Source organism: Oncorhynchus nerka, unplaced genomic scaffold, assembly GCF_034236695.1.
Source record: "Oncorhynchus nerka isolate Pitt River unplaced genomic scaffold, Oner_Uvic_2.0 unplaced_scaffold_822, whole genome shotgun sequence".
NCBI classification, from domain to species: Eukaryota; Metazoa; Chordata; class Actinopteri; order Salmoniformes; family Salmonidae; genus Oncorhynchus; species Oncorhynchus nerka.
Genome location: NW_027040440.1, coordinates 37,302 through 62,004, shown reverse-complemented (window position 1 = coordinate 62,004; position 24,703 = coordinate 37,302). Strand labels below are relative to the sequence as shown.

The 24,703-nt window shown below is 41.5% G+C and overlaps 1 protein-coding gene across 1 annotated transcript in view; it reads left to right on the top strand.

Moving 5' to 3' along the window:
- Positions 1-3,100: 3,100 nt before the first annotated feature.
- The window catches only part of LOC135571056 (prominin-1-A-like), a gene marked incomplete at its 3' end in the record, with an annotated part of 56,252 nt that continues 34,649 nt past the window's right edge, over positions 3,101-24,703 (top strand). The window contains exons 1-3 of the mRNA XM_065016863.1: positions 3,101-3,716; positions 20,955-21,016; positions 23,630-23,656. Of these exons, the coding sequence (XP_064872935.1) occupies positions 3,419-3,716; positions 20,955-21,016; positions 23,630-23,656 (387 nt within the window). The remainder of the gene's footprint in view (positions 3,717-20,954; positions 21,017-23,629; positions 23,657-24,703) is intronic.

Sequence of the window (24,703 nt, the reverse complement as noted above, 5' to 3'; positions counted from 1 at the left end):
TTACATTGAACTGGGTGAATGACAGTAACCTAAACCTGTCACTGTTACATTGAACTGGGTGAATGACAGTAACCTAAACCTGTCACTGTTACATTGAACTGGGTGAATATGAATGACAGTAACCTAAACCTGTCACTGTTACATTGAACTGGGTGAATATGAATGACAGTAACCTAAACCTATCACTGTCACATTGAACTGGGTGAATATGAATGACAGTAACCTAAACCTGTCACTGTTACATTGAACTGGGTGAATATGAATGACAGTAACCTAAACCTATCACTGTCACATTGAACTGGGTGAATATGAATGACAGTAACCTAAACCTGTCACTGTTACATTGAACTGGGTGAATATGAATGACAGTAACCTAAACCTGTCACTGTTACATTGAACTGGGTGAATATGAATGACAGTAACCTAAACCTGTCACTGTTACATTGAACTGGGTGAATATGAATGACAGTAACCTAAACCTGTCACTGTTACATTGAACTGGGTGAATGTGAATGACAGTAACCTAAACCTGTCACTGTTACATTGAACTGGGTGAATGACAGTAACCTAAACCTGTCACTGTTACATTGAACTGGGTGAATGACAGTAACCTAAACCTGTCACTGTTACATTGAACTGGGTGAATGACAGTAACCTAAACCTGTCACTGTTACATTGAACTGGGTGAATGACAGTAACCTAAACCTGTCACTGTTACATTGAACTGGGTGAATATGAATGACAATAACCTAAACCTGTCACTGTTACATTGAACTGGGTGAATGACAGTAACCTAAACCTGTCACTGTTACATTGAACTGGGTGAATATGAATGACAGTAACCTAAACCTGTCACTGTTACATTGAACTGGGTGAATGACAGTAACCTAAACCTGTCATTGTTACATTGAACTGGGTGAATGACAGTAACCTAAACCTGTCACTGTTACATTGAACTGGGTGAATGTGAATGACAGTAACCTAAACCTGTCACTGTTACATTGAACTGGGTGAATGACAGTAACCTAAACCTGTCACTGTTACATTGAACTGGGTGAATGACAGTAACCTAAACCTGTCACTGTTACATTGAACTGGGTGAATATGAATGACAGTAACCTAAACCTGTCACTGTTACATTGAACTGGGTGAATGACAGTAACCTAAACCTGTCACTGTTACATTGAACTGGGTGAATATGAATGACAGTAACCTAAACCTGTCACTGTTACATTGAACTGGGTGAATGACAGTAACCTAAACCTGTCACTGTTACATTGAACTGGGTGGATATGAATGACAGTAACCTAAACCTGTCACTGTTACATTGAACTGGGTGAATGTGAATGACAGTAACCTAAACCTATCACTGTTACATTGAACTGGGTGAATGACAGTAACCTAAACCTGTCGCTGTTACATTGAATGAGAGTCATCCAATATACTGTAATATAATATGAATGAGAGTCATCCAATATACTGTAATATAATATGAATGAGAGTCATCCAATATACTGTAATATAATATGAATGACAGTCATCCAATATACTGTAATATAATATGAATGACAGTCATCCAATATACTGTAATAGAAATAAGGCTAATGAGAAAAAAAAATGGTCCTCCCTCCTCTTAAATGGCACCAACCTCCATTGCTCTTAACACTCTCTCGGTCTCTCTCTCTCTGTCTCTTTCAATCTCTGTCTCTGTCTATCTCTCTGTGTCTGTCTCTCTCTGTCTATCTATCTGTCTCTGTCTCTCTCACACACACTCTCTCAAATCAAAATCAAATCAAATGTATTTATATAGCCCTTCGTACATCAGCTGATATCTCAAAGTGCTGTACAGAAACCCAGCCTAAAACCCCAAACAGCAAGCAATGCAGGTGTAGAAGCACGGTGGCTAGGAAAAACTCAATAGAAAGGCCAGAACCTAGGAAGAAACCTAGAGAGGAACCAGGCTATGTGGGGTGGCCAGTCCTCTTCTGGCTGTGCCGGGTGGAGATTATAAACCTAGAGAGGAACCAGGCTATGTGGGGTGGCCAGTCCTCTTCTGGCTGTGCCGGGTGGAGATTATAACAGAACATGGCCAAGATGTTCAAATGTTCATAGATGACCAGCACGGTCAAATAATAGTAATCACAGTGAACAGGTCAGGGTTCCATAGCCACAGGCAGAACAGTTGAAACTGGAGCAGCAAAACGGCCAGGTGGACTGGGGACAGCAAGGAGTCATCATGCCAGGCAGTCCTGAGGCATGGTCCTAGGGCTCAGGTACTCTGAGAGAGAGAAAGAAAGAAAGAAAGAAAGAAAGAAAGAAAGAAAGAAAGAAAGAAAGAAAGAAAGAAAGAAAGAAAGAAAGAAAGAAAGAGAATTAGAGAACACACACTTAAATTCACACAGGACACCGGATAGGACAGGAGAAGTACTCCAGATATTACAGACTGACCCTAGATATTATTACAGACTGACCCCCGACACATAAACTACTGCAGCATAAATACTGGAGGCTGAGACAGGAGGGGTCAGGAGATACTGTGGCCCCATCCGATGATACCCCCAGACAGGGCCAAACAGGTAGGATATAACCCCACCCACTTTGCCAAAGCACAGCCCCCACACCACTAGAGGGATATCTTCAACCACCAACATACCATCCTGAGACAAGGCCGAGTATAGCCCGCAAAGATCTCCGCCACGGCACAACCCACAGGGGGGCGCCAACCCAGACAGGATGACCACATCCGTGACTCAACCCACTCAAGTGACGCACGGCAGGACCAAATCAGAAAGATAGCAAGTAAAACCTCTCTCTCTCACTGTCTCTCTCTCTCTCTCGCTGTCTCTCTCTCTCACACACACACACACACACACACACACACACACACCCTTCACAGTTAATTATCCTATTTAGTCTATTACTTCCACACATACTGCGCTCTCTCTGTCTCTCTGTTTCTCTGTCTCTCTCTCTGTCTCTCTGTCTCTGTTTGTAATATTTGTGTTTTGGTTAGCTCATGCCAAAAAGACGGAACGCTGGCTGCCACAGCTGTCCGGTGTCTGACTAGGACAGAACGGTAAGTGACAAACACACGAGACCGCAGCTCACACTGGGATCAACGGGCCTGCGCACCCGAACTCATCACGTGCCCGCGCACCGTCGGATGAGCGTTAGTACGGTTCATTCCACCTCTAGAGACAACAAGTGTCACTGGAGACATGTTTAACCGGGACAACAAGACGTAACAGTACTTTACGAGACTATCCGAATTTACGGGACTATCCGAAATTTGGACTTCTGTCGTTGCAGTTTTTTTCTTTCTTTCAGACGGTGGAGACAGGTCACCACCTCTTTTCTCTCTCTCTCTCATTCCGTGTTCTTTTACCCTTTTATTTGGAGTGAGGACTAGTCTCAAGACATGCTGTGGAGAGCGGGGCTCGTGTTGCTGCTGTGTTGGGGCAGCACCGGGGAGCTACGTCATCAACCCCGGGACTCCCCGGAATGTAAAGACCCGACGAGCAAACTGCAGGCAGACTCCGCGTCCGTGAGCACGCGGCAGCAGCGGTCCCCGCCGCCGGTAGAACCCCTAGACTTTGGGTTCGTGCCCTCCGGTGTGTACGACACGCACGCCTACTACGAGCCCGGTGCCATCGGTGTTCTGTTCCACATGGTGCACGCGTTTCTTTACGTGGTCCAACCGAACCCCTTCCCGAAAGGTGAGGAGCACGGCTCAGTGTGTGTGTGTGTGTGTGTGTGTGCGCGTCTTGGCCAGGGCTGCTCCTATAAGGCCCTGCAGGTTGAGTAGAGTTGAGTCTACATGGCAGATAAAAGGAGAATAGCGTAGGCTACACAATAAATACATTTAACAACAAATCAAATGTATTTGTCACATACACATGGTTAGCAGATGTTAATGCGAGTGTAGCGAAATGCTTGTGCTTCTAGTTCCGACAATGCAGTAATAACCAACTAGTCATCTAACCGAACAATTCCAAAACTACTACCTTATACACACAAGTGTAAATGGATAAAGAATATGTACATAAAGATATGAACGAGTGATGGTACAGAACGGCATAGGCAAGATGCAGTAGATAGTCTACTGTCAGGTTTAGTATGTAAGTCTACTGTCAGGTTTAGTATGTAGGTCTACTGTCAGGTTTATCAGTTTAGTATGTAGGTCTACTGTCAGGTTTAGTATGTAGGTCTACTGTCAGGTTTAGTATGTAGGTCTACTGTCAGGTTTAGTATGTAGGTCTACTGTCAGGTTTAGTATGTAGGTCTATTGTCAGGTTTACTGTCTACTGTCAGGGTTTAGTATGTAGGTCTACTGTCAGGTTTAGTATGTAGGTCTACTGTCAGGTTTAGTATGTAGGTCTACTGTCAGGTTTAGTATGTAGGTCTACTGTCAGGTTTAGTATGTAGGTCTACTGTCAGGTTTATCAGTTTAGTATGTAGGTCTACTGTCAGGTTTAGTATGTAGGTCTACTGTCAGTTTATCAGTTTAGTATGTAGGTCTACTGTCAGGTTTATTATGTAGGTCTATATGTAGGTCTACTGTCAGGTTTAGTATGTAGGTCTACTGTCAGGTTTATCAGTTTAGTATGTAGGTCTACTGTCAGGTTTAGTATGTAGGTCTACTGTCGGGTTTAGTATGTAGATCTACTGTCAGGTTTAGTATGTAGGTCTACTGTCAGGTTTAGTATGTAGTCTACTGTCAGGTTTAGTATGTAGGTCTACTGTCAGGTTTATCAGTTTAGTATGTAGGTCTACTGTCAGGTTTATCAGTTTAGTATGTAGGTCTACTGTCGGGTTTAGTATGTAGATCTACTGTCGGGTTTAGTATGTAGGTCTACTGTCAGGTTTAGTATGTAGTCTACTGTCAGGTTTAGTATGTAGTCTACTGTCAGGTTTAGTATGTAGGTCTACTGTCAGGTTTATCAGTTTAGTATGTAGGTCTACTGTCAGGTTTATCAGTTTAGTATGTAGGTCTACTGTCGGGTTTAGTATGTAGATCTACTGTCAGGTTTAGTATGTAGGTCTACTGTCAGGTTTAGTATGTAGTCTACTGTCAGGTTTAGTATGTAGGTCTACTGTCAGGTTTATCAGTTTAGTATGTAGGTCTACTGTCAGGTTTATCAGTTTATTATGTAGGTCTACTGTCAGGTTTAGTATGTAGTCTACTGTCGGGTTTAGTATGTAGATCTACTGTCAGGTTTAGTATGTAGGTCTACTGTCAGGTTTATCAGTTTAGTATGTAGGTCTACTGTCAGGTTTAGTATGTAGTCTACTGTCGGGTTTAGTATGTAGATCTACTGTCAGGTTTAGTATGTAGGTCTACTGTCAGGTTTAGTATGTAGGTCTACTGTCAGTTTTAGTATGTAGGTCTACTGTCAGGTTTATTATGTAGGTCTACTGTCAGGTTTAGTATGTAGTCTACTGTCAGGTTTAGTATGTAGGTCTACTGTCAGGTTTAGTTTGTAGGTCTACTGTCAGGTTTAGTATGTAGGTCTACTGTCAGGTTTAATATGTAGTCTACTGTCAGGTTTAGTATGTAGGTCTACTGTCAGGTTTAGTATATAGGTCTACTGTCAGGTTTAGTATATAGGTCTACTGTCAGATTTAGTATGTAGGTCTCCTGTCAGATTTAGTATGTAGGTCTACTGTCAGGTTTAGCATGTAGGTCTACTGTCATGTTTATCAGTTTAGTATGTAGGTCTACTGTCAGGTTTAGTATGTAGGTCTACTGTCAGGTTTAGTTTGTAGGTCTACTGTCAGGTTTAGTATGTAGGTCTACTGTCAGGTTTAGTTTGTAGGTCTACTGTCAGGTTTAGTATGTAGGTCTACTGTCAGGTTTAGTATGTAGGTCTACTGTCAGGTTTAGTATGTAGGTCTACTGTCAGGTTTAGTATGTAGGTCTACTGTCAGGTTTAGTATGTAGGTCTACTGTCAGGTTTAGTATGTAGGTCTACTGTCAGGTTTATTATGTAGGTCTACTGTCAGGTTTAGTATGTAGGTCTACTGTCAGGTTTAGTATGTAGGTCTACTGTCAGGTTTAGTTTGTAGGTCTACTGTCAGGTTTAGTATGTAGTCTACTGTCAGATTTATCAGTTTAGTATGTAGGTCTACTGTCAGGTTTAGTTTGTAGGTCTACTGTCAGGTTTAGTATGTAGGTCTACTGTCAGATTTATCAGTTTAGTATGTAGGTCTACTGTCAGGTTTAGTTTGTAGGTCTACTGTCAGGTTTAGTTTGTAGGTCTACTGTCAGGTTTAGTATGTAGGTCTACTGTCAGGTTTATCAGTTTAGTATGTAGGTCTACTGTCAGGTTTAGTATGTAGGTCTACTGTCAGGTTTAGTATGTAGTCTACTGTCAGGTTTAGTATGTAGGTCTACTGTCAGGTTTAGTATATAGGTCTACTGTCAGATTTAGTATGTAGGTCTCCTGTCAGATTTAGTATGTAGGTCTACTGTCAGGTTTAGCATGTAGGTCTACTGTCATGTTTATCAGTTTAGTATGTAGGTCTACTGTCAGGTTTAGTATGTAGGTCTACTGTCAGGTTTATCAGTTTAGTATGTAGGTCTACTGTCAGGTTTAGTATGTAGGTCTACTGTCAGGTTTATCAGTTTAGTATGTAGGTCTACTGTCAGGTTTAGTATGTAGGTCTACTGTCAGGTTTAGTATGTAGGTCTACTGTCAGGTTTATTATGTAGGTCTACTGTCAGATTTAGTATGTAGGTCTACTGTCAGGTTTAGTATGTAGGTCTACTGTCAGGTTTAGTATGTAGGTCTACTGTCAGGTTTATCAGTTTAGTATGTAGGTCTACTGTCAGGTTTATCAGTTTAGTATGTAGGTCTACTGTCAGGTTTAGTATGTAGGGCTACTGTCAGGTTTAGTATGTAGGTCTACTGTCAGGTTTAGTATGTAGGTCTACTGTCAGGTTTAGTATGTAGGTCTACTGTCAGGTTTATCAGTTTAGTATGTAGGTCTACTGTCAGGTTTAGTATGTAGGTCTACTGTCAGGTTTAGTATGTAGGTCTACTGTCAGGTTTAGTATGTAGGTCTACTGTCAGGTTTACTGTCAGGTTTAGTATGTAGGTCTACTGTCAGGTTTATCAGTTTAGTATGTAGGTCTACTGTCAGGTTTAGTATGTAGGTCTACTGTCAGGTTTATCAGTTTAGTATGTAGGTCTACTGTCAGGTTTAGTATGTAGGTCTACTGTCAGTTTATCAGTTTGTCAGGTTTATCAGGTTTAGTATGTAGGTCTACTGTCAGGTAGGTCTACTGTTTCAGTTTAGTATGTAGGTCTACTGTCAGGTTTAGTATGTAGGTCTACTGTCAGGTTTAGTATGTAGGTCTACTGTCAGGTTTAGTATGTAGGTCTACTGTCAGGTTTAGTATGTAGGTCTACTGTCAGGTTTAGTATGTAGGTCTACTGTCAGGTTTATCAGTTTAGTATGTAGGTCTACTGTCAGGTTTAGTATGTAGGTCTACTGTCTAGGTCTACTGTCAGGTTTTAGTTTAGGTCTACTGTCAGGTTTGTATGTAGGTCTACTGTTAGGTCTACTGTCAGGTTTAGTTTGTAGGTCTACTGTCAGGTTTAGTATGTAGGTCTACTGTCAGGTTTAGTATGTAGGTCTACTGTCAGGTTTATCAGTTTAGTATGTAGGTCTACTGTCAGGTTTAGTATGTAGGTCTACTGTCAGGTTTAGTATGTAGGTCTACTGTCAGGTTTAGTATGTAGGTCTACTGTCAGGTTTAGTATGTAGGTCTACTGTCAGGTTTAGTATGTAGGTCTACTGTCAGGTTTAGTATGTAGGTCTACTGTCAGGTTTAGTATGTAGGTCTACTGTCATGTTTATCAGTTTAGTATGTAGGTCTACTGTCAGGTTTAGTATGTAGGTCTACTGTCAGGTTTATCAGTTTAGTATGTAGGTCTACTGTCAGGTTTAGTATGTAGGTCTACTGTCAGGTTTATCAGTTTAGTATGTAGGTCTACTGTCAGGTTTAGTATGTAGGTCTACTGTCAGGTTTAGTATGTAGGTCTACTGTCAGGTTTAGTATGTAGGTCTACTGTCAGGTTTAGTATGTAGGTCTACTGTCAGGTTTAGTATGTAGGTCTACTGTCAGGTTTAGTATGTAGGTCTACTGTCAGGTTTATCAGTTTAGTATGTAGGTCTACTGTCAGGTTTTAGTATGTAGGTCTACTGTCTAGGTCTACTGTCAGGTTTAGTATGTAGGTCTACTGTCAGGTTTAGTATGTAGGTCTACTGTCAGGTTTAGTATGTAGGTCTCCTGTCAGGTTTAGTATGTAGGTCTACTGTCAGGTTTAGTATTAGGTCTACTGTCAGGTTTAGTATGTAGGTCTACTGTCAGGTCTACTTCAGGTATGTAGGTCTACTGTACTGTCAGGTTTAGTATGTAGGTCTACTGTCAGGTTTAGTATGTAGGTCTACTGTCAGGTTTATCAGTTTAGTATGTAGGTCTACTGTCAGGTTTATCAGTTTAGTATGTAGGTCTACTGTCAGGTTTAGTATGTAGGTCTACTGTCAGGTTTATCAGTTTAGTATGTAGGTCTACTGTCAGGTTTAGTATGTAGGTCTACTGTCAGGTTTATCAGTTTAGTATGTAGGTCTACTGTCAGGTTTATCAGTTTAGTATGTAGGTCTACTGTCAGGTTTAGTATGTAGGTCTACTGTCAGGTTTAGTATGTAGGTCTACTGTCAGGTTTAGTATGTAGGTCTACTGTCAGGTTTTTAGTCTACTGTCAGGTTTAGTATGTAGGTCTACTGTCAGGTTTAGTATGTAGGTCTACTGTCAGGTTTAGTATGTAGGTCTACTGTCAGGTTTAGTATGTAGGTCTACTGTCAGGTTTAGTATGTAGGTCTACTGTCAGGTTTAGTATGTAGGTCTACTGTCAGGTTTAGTATGTAGGTCTACTGTCAGGTTTAGTATGTAGGTCTACTGTCAGGTTTAGTATGTAGGTCTACTGTCATGTTTATCAGTTTAGTATGTAGGTCTACTGTCAGGTTTAGTATGTAGGTCTACTGTCAGGTTTATCAGTTTAGTATGTAGGTCTACTGTCAGGTTTAGTATGTAGGTCTACTGTCAGGTTTAGTATGTAGGTCTACTGTCAGGTTTATCAGTTTAGTATGTAGGTCTACTGTCAGGTTTAGTATGTAGGTCTACTGTCAGGTTTATCAGTTTAGTATGTAGGTCTACTGTCAGGTTTAGTATGTAGGTCTACTGTCAGGTTTAGTATGTAGGTCTACTGTCAGGTTTATCAGTTTAGTATGTAGGTCTACTGTCAGGTTTAGTATGTAGGTCTACTGTCAGGTTTATCAGTTTAGTATGTAGGTCTACTGTCAGGTTTATCAGTTTAGTATGTAGGTCTACTGTCAGGTTTATCAGTTTAGTATGTAGGTCTACTGTCAGGTTTAGTATGTAGGTCTACTGTCAGGTTTAGTTTAGGTCTATGTTTAGGTCTACTGTCAGGTTTAGTATGTAGGTCTACTGTCAGGTTTAGTATGTAGGTCTACTGTCAGGTTTAGTATGTAGGTCTACTGTCAGGTTTTAGTATGTAGTCTACTGTCAGGTTTAGTATGTAGGTCTACTGTCAGGTTTAGTATGTAGGTCTACTGTCAGGTTTATGTAGGTCAGTTTAGTATGTACTGTCAGGTTTATCAGTTTAGTATGTAGGTCTACTGTCAGGTTTATCAGTTTAGTATGTAGGTCTACTGTCAGGTTTAGTATGTAGGTCTACTGTCAGGTTTAGTATGTAGGTCTACTGTCAGGTTTAGTATGTAGGTCTACTGTCAGGTTTAGTATGTAGGTCTACTGTCAGGTTTAGTATGTAGGTCTACTGTCAGGTTTATCAGTTTAGTATGTAGGTCTACTGTCAGGTTTATCAGTTTAGTATGTAGGTCTACTGTCAGGTTTAGTATGTAGGTCTACTGTCAGGTTTATCAGTTTAGTATGTAGGTCTACTGTCAGGTTTATCAGTTTATTATGTAGGTCTACTGTCAGGTTCTAGGTCTACTGTCAGGTTTAGTATTTAGGTATGTAGGTCTACTGTCAGGTTTATCAGGTTTCAGGTATGTAGGTCTACTGTCAGGTTTAGTATGTAGGTCTACTGTCAGGTTTAGTATGTAGGTCTACTGTCAGGTTTAGTATGTAGGTCTACTGTCAGGTTTAGTATGTAGGTCTACTGTCAGGTTTAGTATGTAGGTCTACTGTCAGGTTTATCAGTTTAGTATGTAGGTCTACTGTCAGGTTTAGTATGTAGGTCTACTGTCAGGTTTATCAGTTTAGTATGTAGGTCTACTGTCAGGTTTAGTATGTAGGTCTACTGTCAGGTTTAGTATGTAGGTCTACTGTCAGGTTTTATGTTTACTGTCAGGTTTAGTATGTAGGTCTACTGTCAGGTTTAGTATGTAGGTCTACTGTCAGGTTTAGTATGTAGGTCTACTGTCAGGTTTATCAGTTTAGTATGTAGGTCTACTGTCAGGTTTAGTATGTAGGTCTACTGTCAGGTTTAGTATGTAGGTCTACTGTCAGGTTTATCAGTTTAGTATGTAGGTCTACTGTCAGGTTTAGTATGTAGGTCTACTGTCAGGTTTCAGTACTGTCAGGTATGTATGTAGGTCTACTGTCAGGTTTAGTATGTAGGTCTACTGTCAGGTTTAGTATGTAGGTCTACTGTCAGGTTTAGTATGTAGGTCTACTGTCAGGTTTAGTATGTAGGTCTACTGTCAGGTTTAGTATGTAGGTCTACTGTCAGGTTTAGTATGTAGGTCTACTGTCAGGTTTAGTCAGTTTAGTATGTAGGTCTACTGTCAGTTTATCAGTTTAGTATGTAGGTCTACTGTCAGGTTTAGTATGTAGGTCTACTGTCAGGTTTCAGGTCTACTGTCAGGTTTAGTATGTAGGTCTACTGTCAGGTTTAGTATGTAGGTCTACTGTCAGGGTTTAGTATGTAGGTCTACTGTCAGGTTTAGTATGTAGGTCTACTGTCAGGTTTAGTTTAGGTCTACTGTCAGGTTTAGTATGTAGGTCTACTGTCAGGTTTAGTATGTAGGTCTACTGTCAGGTTTATCAGTTTAGTATGTAGGTCTACTGTCAGGTTTAGTATGTAGGTCTACTGTCAGGTTTTTAGTATGTAGGTCTACTGTCAGGTTTCAGTTTATCAGTTTAGTAGGTCTACTGTCAGGTTTAGTTTGTAGGTCTACTGTCAGGTTTAGTATGTAGGTCTACTGTCAGGTTTAGCATGTAGGTCTACTGTCATGTTTATCAGTTTAGTATGTAGGTCTACTGTCAGGTTTAGCATGTAGGTCTACTGTCATGTTTATCAGTTTAGTATGTAGGTCTACTGTCAGGTTTGTCAGGTTTAGTTTGTAGGTCTACTGTCAGGGTTTAGTATGTAGGTCTACTGTCAGGTTTACTGTCAGGTTTAGTATGTAGGTCTACTGTCAGGTTTTCAGTTTGTAGGTCTACTGTCAGGTTTAGTATGTAGGTCTACTGTCAGGTTTATCAGTTTAGTATGTAGGTCTACTGTCAGGTTTAGTATGTAGGTCTACTGTCAGGTTTAGTATGTAGGTCTACTGTCAGGTTTATCAGTTTAGTATGTAGGTCTACTGTCAGGTTTAGTATGTAGGTCTACTGTCAGGTTTATCAGTTTAGTATGTCTACTAGGTCTACTGTCAGGTTTATCAGTTTAGTATGTAGGTCTACTGTCAGGTTTAGTATGTAGGTCTACTGTCAGGGTTTAGTATGTAGGTCTACTGTCAGGTTTAGTATGTAGGTCTACTGTCAGGTTTAGTATGTAGGTCTACTGTCAGGTTTAGTATGTAGGTCTACTGTCAGGTTTAGTATGTAGGTCTACTGTCAGGTTTTAGTATGTAGTCTACTGTCAGGTTTAGTATGTAGGTCTACTGTCAGGTTTAGTTTAGGTCTACTGTTTAGTATGTAGGTCTACTGTCAGGTTTAGTATGTAGGTCTACTGTCAGGTTTATCAGTTTAGTATGTAGGTCTACTGTCAGGTTTAGTATGTAGGTCTACTGTCAGGTTTAGTATGTAGGTCTACTGTCAGGTTTAGTATGTAGGTCTACTGTCAGGTTTAGTTTTAGGTCTACTGTCAGGTTTACTGTAGGTTTGTCAGGTTTAGTATGTAGGTCTACTGTCAGGTTAGTATGTAGGTCTACTGTCAGGTTTAGTATGTAGGTCTACTGTCAGGTTTATCAGGTCTTGTCAGGTTTAGTATGTAGGTCTACTGTCAGGTTTAGTATGTAGGTCTACTGTCAGGTTTATCAGTTTAGTATGTAGGTCTACTGTCAGGTTTAGTATGTAGGTCTACTGTCAGGTTTAGTATGTAGGTCTACTGTCAGGTTTAGTATGTAGGTCTACTGTCAGGTTTAGTATGTAGGTCTACTGTCAGGTTTAGTATGTAGGTCTACTGTCAGGTTTAGTATGTAGGTCTACTGTCAGGTTTAGTATGTAGGTCTACTGTCAGGTTTAGTATGTAGGTCTACTGTCAGGTTTAGTATGTAGGTCTACTGTCAGGTTTATCAGTTTAGTATGTAGGTCTACTGTCAGGTTTAGTATGTAGGTCTACTGTCAGGTTTAGTAGTCAGGTTTAGTATGTAGGTCTACTGTCAGGTTTAGTATGTAGGTCTACTGTCAGGTTTAGTATGTAGGTCTACTGTCAGGTTTATCAGTTTAGTATGTAGGTCTACTGTCAGGTTTAGTATGTAGGTCTACTGTCAGGTTTAGTATGTAGGTCTACTGTCAGGTTTATCAGTTTAGTATGTAGGTCTACTGTCAGGTTTAGTATGTAGGTCTACTGTCAGGTTTAGTATGTAGGTCTACTGTCAGGTTTATCAGTTTAGTATGTAGGTCTACTGTCAGGTTTAGTATGTAGGTCTACAGGTTTGTCAGTTTAGTATGTAGGTCTACTGTCAGGTTTAGGTCTACTGTCAGGTATGTAGGTCTACTGTCAGGTTTAGTATGTAGGTCTACTGTCAGGTTTAGTATGTAGGTCTACTGTCAGGTTTAGTATGTAGGTCTACTGTCAGGTTTAGTATGTAGGTCTACTGTCAGGTTTATCAGTTTAGTATGTAGGTCTACTGTCAGGTTTAGTATGTAGGTCTACTGTCAGGTTTAGTATGTAGGTCTACTGTCAGGTTTATCAGTTTAGTCATGTAGGTCTACTGTCAGGTTTAGTATGTAGGTCTACTGTCAGGTTTAGTATGTAGGTCTACTGTCTACTGTCAGGTTTAGTATGTAGGTCTACTGTCAGGTTTAGTATGTAGGTCTACTGTCAGGTTTAGTATGTAGGTCTACTGTCAGGTTTATTTAGTATGTAGGTCTACTGTCAGGTTTAGTATGTAGGTCTACTGTCATGTTTATCAGTTTAGTATGTAGGTCTACTGTCAGGTTTAGTATGTAGGTCTACTGTCAGGTTTAGTATGTAGGTCTACTGTCAGGTTTAGTATGTAGGTCTACTGTCAGGTTTAGTATGTAGGTCTACTGTCAGGTTTAGTATGTAGGTCTACTGTCAGGTTTAGTATGTAGGTCTACTGTCATGTAGGTCTACTGTCAGGTTTAGTATGTAGGTCTACTGTCAGGTTTAGTATGTAGGTCTACTGTCAGGTTTAGTTTGTAGGTCTACTGTCAGGTTTAGTATGTAGGTCTACTGTCAGGTTTAGCATGTAGGTCTACTGTCATGTTTATCAGTTTAGTATGTAGGTCTACTGTCAGGTTTAGCATGTAGGTCTACTGTCATGTTTATCAGTTTAGTATGTAGGTCTACTGTCAGGTTTAGTATGTAGGTCTACTGTCAGGTTTATCAGTTTAGTATGTAGGTCTACTGTCAGGTTTAGTATGTAGGTCTTTAGTATGTAGGTCTACTGTCAGGTTTATCAGTTTAGTATCAGATTTAGTATGTAGGTCTACTGTCAGGTTTAGTATGTAGGTCTACTGTCATGTTTATCAGTTTAGTATGTAGGTCTACTGTCAGGTTTAGTATGTAGGTCTACTGTCGGGTTTAGTATGTAGATCTACTGTCAGGTTTAGTATGTAGGTCTACTGTCAGGTTTAGTATGTAGGTCTACTGTCAGGTTTAGTATGTAGGTCTACTGTCAGGTTTATCAGTTTAGTATGTAGGTCTACTGTCAGGTTTAGTATGTAGGTCTACTGTCAGTAGGTCATAATGTTGCCTCGGTAACAACAGCAGTCGGTCATAATGTTGCCTCGGTAACAACAGCAGTAGGTCATAATGTTGCCTCGGTAACAACAGCAGTAGGTCATAATGTTGCCTCGGTAACAACAGCAGTAGGTCATAATGTTGCCTCGGTAACAACAGCAGTAGGTCATAATGTTGCCTCGGTAACAACAGCAGTAGGTCATAATGTTACCTGTCAGCAGTAGGTCATAATGTTTAGTAACAACATGTAGGTCATAATGTTGCCTCGGTCAGCAGTTTCAAATCAGTTTTATTTGTCATACACAGGTTTGGTTAGCAGGTCTACTGTCATGCTTGTTTAGTTCCGACAATGCAGTGATAACCAACAAGTAATCTAACTAACAATTCCAAAACTACTGTTTATACACAGTGTAGGGGATAGGAATATGTACATCAGGTTTGAGTGATGTACAGGTCTACTGTCATGGTTTAGTACAGTATATACATATGAGATGAGTATGTAGACTGTAAACAAAGTGGCATAGTTAAAGTGGCTAGTGACATAAGAATGCAGTCGATGATCTAGAGTTTACAGTATATACATATGCATATGAGATGAATAGTGTAGGGTAAGTAACAGGTTTATATGTAGCATTGTTTAAAGTGGCTACTGATATATTTACATCATTTCCCATCAGTTTATTATTAAAGTGGCTGGAGTTGGGTCAGTGTCAATGTTTAGTATGTTGGTCACTGTCAGCCACTCAATTTAGTGATTGCTGTTTAACAGTCTACTGGCCTTGAGATAGAAGCTGTTTTTCAGTCTTTCAGTTTTTGATGCACCTGTACTGACCTCGCCTTCTGGATGATAGCGGGGTGAACAGGCAGTGGTTTGGGTGGTTGATGTCCTTGATGATCTTTCAGGTCCTGTAACATCGGGTGGTGTAGGTGTCCTGGAGGGCAGGTAGTTGCCCCCGGTGATCGTTGTAGGTCACTGCCTCTGGAGGTCACGGTTGAGGCGGAGTCACTGTCCGTACCAGGCGGTGATACAGGCCCGCCAGGATGCTCTCGATTGTGCTATCTGTAGAAGTTTGTGAGTGTTTGGTGACAACAGGTTTCTTCAGCCTCCTGAGGTTGAAGAGGTCTGCTGGGTTTATCAACGCTGTCAGTGTGAGTGGACCAATGTCAGTTTGTCTGTGATGTGTATGTCAGGTTAAAACTTGCTACCCTCTCCACTACTGATCCATCGATGTGGATAGGGGGTGTTCCCTCTGCTGTTTCCTGAAGTCCACAATCACAGTTTTGTTGCAGTGTAGGTTATTTTCCTCACTAACCTCCTCCCTGTAGGGTCTACTGCCGTTGTTGGTAATCAAGCCTACCACTGTGTGGTCCGCAAACATGAATGTTGCCACCAGTCGGTAACAGGAGAGGGCTCAGAACGCACCTTGTGGGGCCCCGTGTCATGAGGATCAGCGGGGAGGAGATGTTGTTGCCTACCCTCACCACCTGTGGGCGGCCCCAGGAAGTCCAGTACCCAGTTGCACAGTCGAGACCCAGGGTCATACTATGTTGCCGAGCTGTAGTCGATGAACAGCATTCTCACATAGGTTTCCTCTTGTCCAGGTGGGTTAGGGCAGTGTGCAGTGTGGTTGAGAATGTCTTGGACCTATTTGGGCGGTAACAAATTGGAGTGGGTCTAGGGTGTCAGGTAGGTGGATGAATGTTGTCTCTCAAAGCACTTCATGATGACGGAAGTGAGTGCTACGGGGCGGTGTGTGTGTGTGTGTGTTCCATCAGTAGGTCATAATGTTGCTTCGGTAACATCAGCAGTAGGTCATAATGTTGCCTCGGTAACAACAGCAGTAGGTCATAATGTTGCCTCGGTAATGTCATGTTTATGATCAACACTCAACACCACACTGGTATACCAGACCACAGGTATACCAGACCACAGGTATACCAGACCACAGGTATACCAGACCACAGGTATACCAGACCACTGGTATACCAGACCACAGGTATACCAGACCACAGGTATACCAGACCACTGGTATACCAGACCACAGGTAGGAAGTCCATATTTTGACTACTGATGGAATGTGTGTGTGTGTGGTGTGCGTGTGTGTGTGTGTGTGTGTGCCGGGTCACGTTGGAACGGTGCAGTAGGATTGGTGTTTCTAAGTAGCAGGGTCAGAGTTATTAGATTAGAGGCCTAATCAATTATCAGTTAAGCCTTCACTGTGGCTGCCTCTCTCCCTGCTGTCACCTGGTCCCCAGGACTAACACCTTAATCCACCTGCCATATGGCACACACACACACACCACACACACACACACACACAGGTAGAGTCCATGTCAACAAGATCTCCCTCTCTCCTCCCCCCATCTCTGTGGCCTCTATTGTACTGGACCTGTTGATGCTGCTGTTAGTGTTACAACCTATATCAGGGTGGTGGTGTGTGTGTGTGTGTGTGTGTGTGTGTGTGTGTGTGTGTGTGTGTGTGTGTGTGTGTGTGTGTTTGTGTGTGTGTGTGTGTGTCTCTGTCAGGTTGTATAAGGCCCCAGTGTAATCCCTGTGGACATGGCCATATTTATACTCCCTAAGACTCTTCACTGGCTGACGAATAAACCTAGTCACTGTCTACCTACATACTGACCCTTACATAACAGTAGAGAGGCTTGTCAATCTGTAGTTCTGGGTGGGACAGGGCAGTATAATGTTATGGGTGGGACAGGGCAGTATAATGTTCTGGGTGGGACAGGGCAGTATAATGTTCTGGGTGGGACAGGGCAGTATAATGTTCTGGGTGGGACAGGGCAGTATAATGTTATGGGTGGGACAGGGCAGTATAATGTTATGGGTGGGACAGGGCAGTATAATGTTCTGGGTGGGACAGGGCAGTATAATGTTATGGGTGGGACAGGGCAGTATAATGTTATGGGTGGGACAGGGCAGTATAATGTTATGGTTGGGACAGGGCAGTATAATGTTATGGGTGGGACAGGACAGTATAATGTTATGGGTGGGACAGGGCAGTATAATGTTCTGGGTGGGACAGGGCAGTATAATGTTATGGGTGGGACAGGGCAGTATAATATTCTGGGTGGGACAGGGCAGTATAATGTTCTGGGTGGGACAGGGCAGTATAATGTTCTAGGTGGGACAGGGCAGTATAATGTTATGGGTGGGACAGGGCAGTATAATGTTATGGGTGGGACAGGGCAGTATAATGTTATGGGTGGGACAGGGCAGTATAATGTTATGGGTGGGACAGGGCCGTATAATGTTATGGGTGGGACAGGGCAGTATAATGTTCTGGGTGGGACAGGGCAGTATAATGTTATGGGTGGGACAGGGCAGTATAATGTTCTGGGTGGGACAGGGCAGTATAATGTTATGGGTGGGACAGGGAAGTATAATGTTATGGGTGGGACAGGGCAGTATAATGTTATGGGCGGGACAGGGCAGTATAATGTTCTGGGTGGGACAGGGCAGTATAATGTTCTGGGTGGGACAGGGCAGTATAATGTTCTGGGTGGACAGGGCAGTATAATGTTATGGGTGGGACAGGGCAGTATAATGTTCTGGGTGGGACAGGGCAGTATACTGTTCTGGGTGGAACAGGGCAGTATAATGTTATGGGTGGGACAGGGCAGTATAATGTTCTGGGTGGGACAGGGCAGTATAATGTTATGGGTGGGACAGGGCAGTATAATGTTATGGGTGGGACAGGGCAGTATAATGTTCTGGGTGAGACAGGGCAGTATAATGTTATGGGTGGGACAGGGCAGTATAATGTTATGGTTGGGACAGGGCAGTATAATGTTCTGGGTGGAACAGGGCAGTATAATGTTCTGGGTGGGACAGGGCAGTATAATGTTCTGGGTGGGACAGGGCAGTATAATGTTATGGGTGGGACAGGGCAGTATAATGTTCTGGGTGGGACAGGGCAGTATAATGTTCTGGGTGGAACAGGGCAGTATAATGTTATGGGTGGGACAGGGCCGTATAATGTTCTAGGTGGGACAGGGCAGTATAATGTTATGGGTGGGACAGGGCAGTATAATGTTCTGGGTGGGACAGGGCAGTATAATGTTCTGGGTGGGACAGGGCAGTATAATGTTATGGGTGGGACAGGGCAGTATAATGTTATGGGTGGGACAGGGCAGTATAATGTTATGGGTGGGACAGGGCAGTATAATGTGCTGGGTGGGACAGGGCAGTATAATGTTATGGGTGGGACAGGGCAGTATAATGTTCTGGGTGGGACAGGGCAGTATAATGTTATGGGTGGGACAGGGCAGTATAAAGTTATGGGTGGGACAGGGCAGTATAAGGTTATGGGTGGGACAGGGCAGTATAATGTTCTGGGTGGGACAGGGCAGTATAATGTTCTGGGTGGGACAGGGCAGTATAAGGTTATGGGTGGAACAGGGCAGTATAATGTTATGGGTGGGACAGGGCAGTATAATGTTATGGGTGGGACAGGGCAGTATAATGTTCCGGGTGGAACTGCAGTGAATTCACTACAGAGTGGTCAGGAGGGTGGAACAGGGCAGTGAATTGTAATACTGCTAGCTGTTAGCTATTAGCCGTCACAGAGCGGTCAGGAGGGTGGAACAGGGCAGTGAATTGTAACACTGCTAGCTGTTAGCTATTAGCCGTCACAGAGCGGTCAGGAGGGTGGAACAGGGCAGTGAATTGTAACACTGCTAGCTGTTAGCTGTTAGCCGTTACAGAGTGGTCAGGAGGGTGGAACAGGGCAGTGAATTGTAATACTGCTAGCTGTTAGCTGTTAGCCGTTACAGAGTGGTCAGGAGGGTGGAACAGGGCAGTGAATTGTAACACTGCTAGCTGTTAGCTATTAGCCGTCACAGAGTGGTCAGGAGGGTGGAACAGGGCAGTGAATTGTAACACTGCTAGCTGTTATTTATTAGCCGTCACAGAGTGGTCAGGAGGGTGGAACAGGGCAGTGAATTGTAACACTGCTAGCTGTTAGCTATTAGCCGTCACAGAGCGGTCAGGAGGGTGGAACAGGGCAGTGAATTGTAACACTGCTAGCTGTTAGCTATTAGCCGTCACAGAGTGGTCAGGAGGGTGGAACAGGGCAGTGAATTGTAACACTGCTAGCTGTTAGCTATTAGCCGTCACAGAGTGGTCAGGAGGGTGGAACAGGGCAGTGAATTGTAACACTGCTAGCTGTTAGCTATTAGCCGACACAGAGTGGTCAGGAGGGTGGAACAGGGCAGTGAATTGTAACACTGCTAGCTGTTAGCTATTAGCCGTCACAGAGTGGTCAGGAGGGTGGAACAGGGCAGTGAATTGTAACACTGCTAGCTGTTAGCTGTTAGCCGTCACAGAGTGGTCAGGAGGGTGGAACAGGGCAGTGAATTGTAACACTGCTAGCTGTTAGCTATTAGCCGTCACTGACCTGACAGTTCTAGACCAGCCTTTTACTGACCAGACAGTTCTAGAACATAGCTTTCTACTGACCAGACAGTTCTAGAACACAGCTTTTTACTGACCAGACAGTTCCAGAACACAGCTTTTTACTGACCAGACAGTTCTAGAACAGTTTTTAACTAACCAGACCGTTCTTGAAAAGCGTTTTACTGACCAGACAGTTCTAGAACAGCTTTCTACTGACCAGGCAGTCCTAGAACAGTTTTTAACAGGGCAGACAGTTCTACAACATATTTTAACTGACCAGACAGTTCTAGAACAGCTTTTTACTGACCAGACAGTTCTAGAACAGCTTTTTACTGACCAGACAGTTCTAGAACAGCTTTTAACTGACCAGACAGTTCTAGAACAGCTTTTTATTTGACCAGACAGTACTAGGACAGATTTTAACTGACCAGACAGTTCTAGAACACATCTTTTTACTGACCAGACAGTTCTAGAACAGTTTTTAACTGACCAGACCGTTCTTGAAAAGCGTTTTACTGACCAGACAGTTCTAGAACAGCTTTCTACTGACTGACCAGGCAGTCCTAAAACAGTTTTTAACAGGGCAGACAGTTCTACAACATATTTTAACTGACCAGACAGTTCTAGAACAGCTTTTTACTGACCAGACAGTTCTAGAACAGCTTTTACTGACCAGACAGTTCTAGACCAGCTTTTAACAGGGCAGACAGTTCTAGAACAGCTTTTAACTGACCAGACAGTTCTAGAACAGCTTTTTATTTGACCAGACAGTACTAGGACAGATTTTAACTGACCAGACAGTTCTAGAACACAGCTTTTTACTGACCAGACAGTTCTAGAACAGCTTTTAACTGTCCAGACAGTTTTAGAACACAGCCCCAACCCACTACTACCTGTCCCCTCATATTTAAAAAAGCTTCTGTGTCTTTCTGTGTGTGTGTGTGTGTGTGTGTGTGTGTGTGTGTGTGTGTGTGTGTGTGTGTGTGTGTGTGTGTGTGTGTGTGTGTACCTGCTGAGCAACAGATCAGGTATTACTGCATCCAATCTATATAAAGACATACTGTCAACATGCAATCTCCATAGGAAACATTGGCAGTAGAATGGCCTTACTGAAGAGCCCATTGTCTTTCAATGTGGCACTGTCATAGGATGCCACCTTTCCAACAAATTTCTGCCCTGCTAGAGCTGCCCCGGTCAACTGTATATGGGCTGCTATTGTGAAGTGGAAACGTCTAGGAGCTAACGACTGTTGTATATGATTGGCTAATGACTATTTTTATTGTGTGATTGGCTAACAAGCGTGTGTTATGTGATTGGCTGAAGAGGTTGTGTTGTGTTCTCAGATCTCATCGTAAAAGTCATCCAACAGAACATGGGAGGGATAAAACTGGAAGACTATCGCAAGGTAGGCTGTGAGTGAGAGATATAATCATGGTTAACTCACTGTTGTAATACTAACTCTGTGTTATAGAGAGGTAGGCTGTGTGTGAGAGATATAATCATGGTTAACTCACTGTTGTAATACTAACTCTGTGTTATAGAGAGGTAGGCTGTGTCTAGCTCACTAACATGCTGTCATACTAACTGTGTATCTCTGTGTAACATACTAACTGTGTAACTCTGTGTAACATACTAACTGTGTAACTCTGTGTAACATACTAACTGTGTAACTCTGTGTAACATACTAACTGTGTAACTCTGTGTAACATACTAACTGTGTAACTCTGTGTAACATACTAACTGTGTAACTCTGTGTAACATACTAACTGTGTGTAACATACTAACTGTGTAACTCTGTGTAACATACTAACTGTGTAACTCTGTGTAACATACTAACTGTGTAACTCTGTGTAACATACTAACTGTGTAACTCTGTGTAACATACTAACTGTGTAACTCTGTGTAACATACTAACTGTGTAACTCTGTGTAACATACTAACTGTGTAACTCTGTGTAACATACTAACTGTGTAACTCTGTGTAACATACATACTAACTGTGTAACTCTGTGTAACATACTAACTGTGTAACTCTGTGTAACATACTAACTGTGTAACTCTGTGTAACATACTAACTGTGTAACTCTGTGTAACATACTAACTGTGTAACTCTGTGTAACATACTAACTGTGTAACTCTGTGTAACATACTAACTGTGTAACTCTGTGTAACATACTAACTGTGTAACTCTGTGTAACATACTAACTGTGTAACTCTGTGTAACATACTAACTGTGTAACTCTGTGTAACATACTAACTGTGTAACTCTGTGTAACATACTAACTGTGTAACTCTGTGTAACATACTAACTGTGTAACTCTGTGTAACATACTAACTGTGTAACTCTGTGTAACATACTAACTGTGTAACTCTGTGTAACATACTAACTGTGTAACTCTGTGTAACATACTAACTGTGTAACTCTGTGTAACATACTAACTGTGTAACTCTGTGTAACATACTAACTGTGTAACTCTGTGTAACATACTAACTGTGTAACTCTGTGTAACATACTAACTGTGTAACTCTGTGTAACATACTAACTGTGTAACTCTGTGTAACATACTAACTGTGTAACTCTGTGTAACATACTAACTGTGTAACTCTGTGTAACATACTAACTGTGTAACTCTGTGTAACATACTAACTGTGTAACTCTGTGTAACATACTAACTGTGTAACTCTGTGTAACATACTAACTGTGTAACTCTGTGTAACATACTAACTGTGTAACTCTGTGTAACATACTAACTGTGTAACTCTGTGTAACATACTAACTGTGTAACTCTGTGTAACATACTAACTGTGTAACTCTGTGTAACATACTAACTGTGTAACTCTGTGTAACATACTAACTGTGTAACTCTGTGTAACATACTAACTGTGTAACTCTGTGTAACATACTAACTGTGTAACTCTGTGTAACATACTAACTGTGTAACTCTGTGTAACATACTAACTCTGTGTAACATACTAACTGTGTAACTCTGTGTAACATACTAACTGTGTAACTCTGTGTAACATACTAACTGTGTAACTCTGTGTAACATACTAACTGTGTAACTCTGTGTAACATACTAACTGTGTAACTCTGTGTAACATACTAACTGTGTAACTCTTTGTAACATACTAACTGTGTAACCTTTAACATACTAACTGTGTAACTCTGTGTAACATACTACTGTGTAACTCTGTGTAACATACAACTGTGTAACTCTGTGTAACATACTAACTGTGTAACTCTGTGTAACATACTAACTGTGTAACTCTGTGTAACATACTAACTGTGTAACTCTGTGTAACATACTAACTGTGTATACTAACTGTGTAACTCTGTGTAACATACTAACTGTGTAACTCTGTGTAACATACTAACTGTGTAACTCTGTGTAACATACTAACTGTGTAACTCTGTGTAACATACTAACTGTGTAACTCTGTGTAAATATAACTGTGTAACTCTGTGTAACAACTAACTGTGTAACTCTGTGTAAATTAACTAACTGTGTAACATACTAACTGTGTAACTCTGTGTAACATACTAACTGTGTAACTCTGTGTAACATACTAACTGTGTAACTCTGTGTAACATACTAACTGTGTAATGTGTAACATACTAACTGTGTAACTCATACTAACTGTGTAACTCTGTGTAACATACTAACTGTGTAACTCTGTGTAACATACTAACTGTGTAACTCTGTGTAACATACTAACTGTGTAACTCTGTGTAACATACTAACTGTGTAACTCTGTGTAACATACTAACTGTGTAACTCTGTGTAACATACTAACTGTGTAACTCTGTGTAACATACTAACTGTGTAACTCTGTGTAACATACTAACTGTGTAACTCTGTGTAACATACTAACTGTGTAACTCTGTGTAACATACTAACTGTAACTCTGTGTAACATACTAACTGTGTAACTCTGTGTAACATACTAACTGTGTAACTCTGTGTAACATACTAACTGTGTAACTCTGTAACATACTAACTGTGTGTTCTGCTGTTGCAGCCAGAGAACGTTGTCTTAATGCTACAGGTAAAGTCACCATACACCCACTATAATACACCCACTATAATACACCCACTATAATACACCCACTATAATACAGCCACTATAATACACCCACTATAATACACCCACACCCACTATAATACACCCACTATAATACACCCACACCCACTATAATACACCCACTATAATACACCCACTATAATACACCCACTATAATACACCCACTATAATACACCCACTATAATACACCCACACCCACTATAATACACCCACTATAATACACCCACTATAATACACCCACTATAATACACCCACACCCACTATAATACACCCACTATAATACACCCACTATAATACACCCACTATAATACACCCACTATAATACACCCACACCCACTATAATACACCCACTATAATACACCCACTATAATACAACTATAATACACCCGCTATAATACACCCACTATAATACACCCACTATAATACACCCACACCCACTATAATACACCCACTATAATACACCCACTATAATACACCCACTATAATACACCCACTATAATACACCCACACCCACTATAATACACCCACTATAATACACGCACTATAATACACCCACTATAATACACCCACACCCACTATAATACACCCACTATAATACACCCACACCCACTATAATACACCCACTATAATACACCCACTATAATACACCCACACCCACTATAATACACCCACTATAATACACCCACTATAATACACCCACTATAATACACCTATACCCACTATAATACACCCACTATAATACACTATACCCACTATAATACACCCACTATAATACACCCACTATAATACACCCACTATAATACACCTATACCCACTATAATACACCCACTATAATACACCCACTATAATACACCCACTATAATACACCCACTATAATACACCTATACCCACTATAATACACCCACTATAATACACCCACTATAATACACCCACTATAATACACCCACTATAATACACCCACACCCACTATAATACACCCACACCCACTATAATACACCCACTATAATACAC